Source organism: Galeopterus variegatus, unplaced genomic scaffold (genome assembly GCF_000696425.1).
Source record: "Galeopterus variegatus unplaced genomic scaffold, G_variegatus-3.0.2 Scaffold2954, whole genome shotgun sequence".
In the NCBI taxonomy this organism is placed as follows: Eukaryota; Metazoa; Chordata; class Mammalia; order Dermoptera; family Cynocephalidae; genus Galeopterus; species Galeopterus variegatus.
In genome coordinates this window covers 12,907-14,835 of record NW_007729065.1, presented here as the reverse complement: position 1 = coordinate 14,835, position 1,929 = coordinate 12,907, and the positions used below count along the sequence as shown (strand labels likewise).

Genomic DNA, 1,929 nt, shown 5'->3' with positions numbered 1-1,929 from the left:
TGAGTGGATACAGAAAATGTGGTATATCTACACAATGGAATACTACTCTGCTATAAAAAAACGAATGAAATACTGTCATTTGCAACAACATGGATGGACCTTAAGAGAATTATATTAAGTGAAACAAGTCAGGCACAGAAAGAGAAATATCACATGTTCTCACTTATTTGTGGGAGCTAAAAATAAATAAATAAATAAATAAATACACAAATAAACTGGGTGGGGGTGGAAGGGAAGACGACACAACAATTACAATTCCTTGAAGTTGATATGACAAGCAAACAGATTTGAGGTTGTTGGGAGGGAGTGGGGAGAAGGAGGAGGGAGGGATGTTTCAGTAATGGGCCACAGTAATCAACCACATTGTATTAAAAAAAAAAAAAAAAACAAAAATAGGGTAATGGTTCCTAACTCAAGTTGCAGAAAACCAACTAGGGAGCCTTAATGTTTAAGTACTACTCCTACCCCTACTTCTAGAGATTCTGATTTAATGGGTTTAGGGTAGTAGCAAAGAATTCATTTTTAGTTTTTTTAATTCTCCAGGTGATCATATTTTGCAATTAGGGTTGAAAAATGGTGGAGAATAGAAGTGGATGTTGTGCTTGGTATTATGTTTCAGGGAAAAACAAGACTCAAGTCAGTGAGGCAAAATGGAAGTAATGATTTCCAAACTATAAAAAAATCTTAAAAAGATAAAACAATAAATACTTCTACAACCCACAAAATTCCACAAATATAGAAAGCTCACTTACTAGCTATAAATTTCTAGAAAGGATTTGTTCTAATTTAGTTCTCTTTCAAATGATATTTTTCTATTACATAGATGCAACATAAAGTACTTAAGTTCCTTTTTTCCTTAACAATACTACTTGATTTGTTCTATTCAACTAAAGAAGAAGAATGTGCATTTTTTCCAGGTTGATGAATATATTCATATATACTCCAGATATATGAAATGTGGGCACAAATGTATAAAATTCCGTGAAATTTCATATACATGGAACATACCTATATTCAGATACACATACTAAGGTCACACCATAATTAGTCAACCATTCCATTATTGATAGAGAGATAGGTTCTATCAAATTTTTTGTACTTACAAATTATACCACATATTTTCTTACATATTAGTTCTCTTATTTCTGTGGGTTAAATTCCTACAGATAATAGAATGCTACATCAAAGAGTGTGGCACATTTTTTAATATAGGTACTGGTTGATAACTTTTCCAAAGGTTTTGACAGATAATAGCCCACCAAAAGAGTATGAGAAGGCCAACTTTTCCATCCATTCACCAATATTCAATATTAATAATAATTTTTATATAATTCCTTGGTTTAGTAAAAATGGAGTTCCTGAATTCTCCTGCCATGAGCATGTATAACTACATGTCATCTAACTATGAACTATGCCAAAAGTTCTCTAAAACACAAATAAGTTTTACACAATTTTACTTGAATAATCCTTACATTAACTTTTTTTTGATAGAAACCATTCACTTGCCTGAAGACAAAAGGCTATTAATCATCTCCAAAAATGTAGGATGTACAAACTGGTAATCCTCAAGAAGCAAAACTACCTGCTGTGCTTCGATTCCTGCAAGATGCAGTACCTTCAAAATAACAAAATATTTTTTAATACTCTTCAAGTATTTTTGGTACAGTTAAAAATTATCATTCTATAAGTAAAGTATGTCACTATCATGAATTTATTTATTTATTTATATTTGAATAATCAAAATTAAAAATCAAACTTTAGCCATACAGTTTGGAAAGTAAACCCAGCCCATGAATAAATACTACTTGAGGGAAATTTTAATTATTTTATAGCTAGGATGTTAAAAAGAAAACTAGAGAATCATTTTTACATATACCCACATATTTCCTACATAATCCATTCTTTTGTTTATCATTTACATCCATCCAA

At 30.7% G+C, this 1,929-nt stretch overlaps 1 protein-coding gene across 1 annotated transcript in view; it reads right to left on the bottom strand.

Moving 5' to 3' along the window:
- LOC103599419 (cytoplasmic dynein 2 heavy chain 1-like) overlaps window positions 1–1,929 on the bottom strand; it is a gene marked incomplete at its 5' end in the record, with an annotated part of 226,059 nt that overhangs the window by 211,505 nt on the left and 12,625 nt on the right. The window contains one exon of the mRNA XM_008583524.1: window positions 1,507–1,615. Coding sequence (XP_008581746.1) covers window positions 1,507–1,615 — 109 coding nt within the window. The remainder of the gene's footprint in view (window positions 1–1,506; window positions 1,616–1,929) is intronic.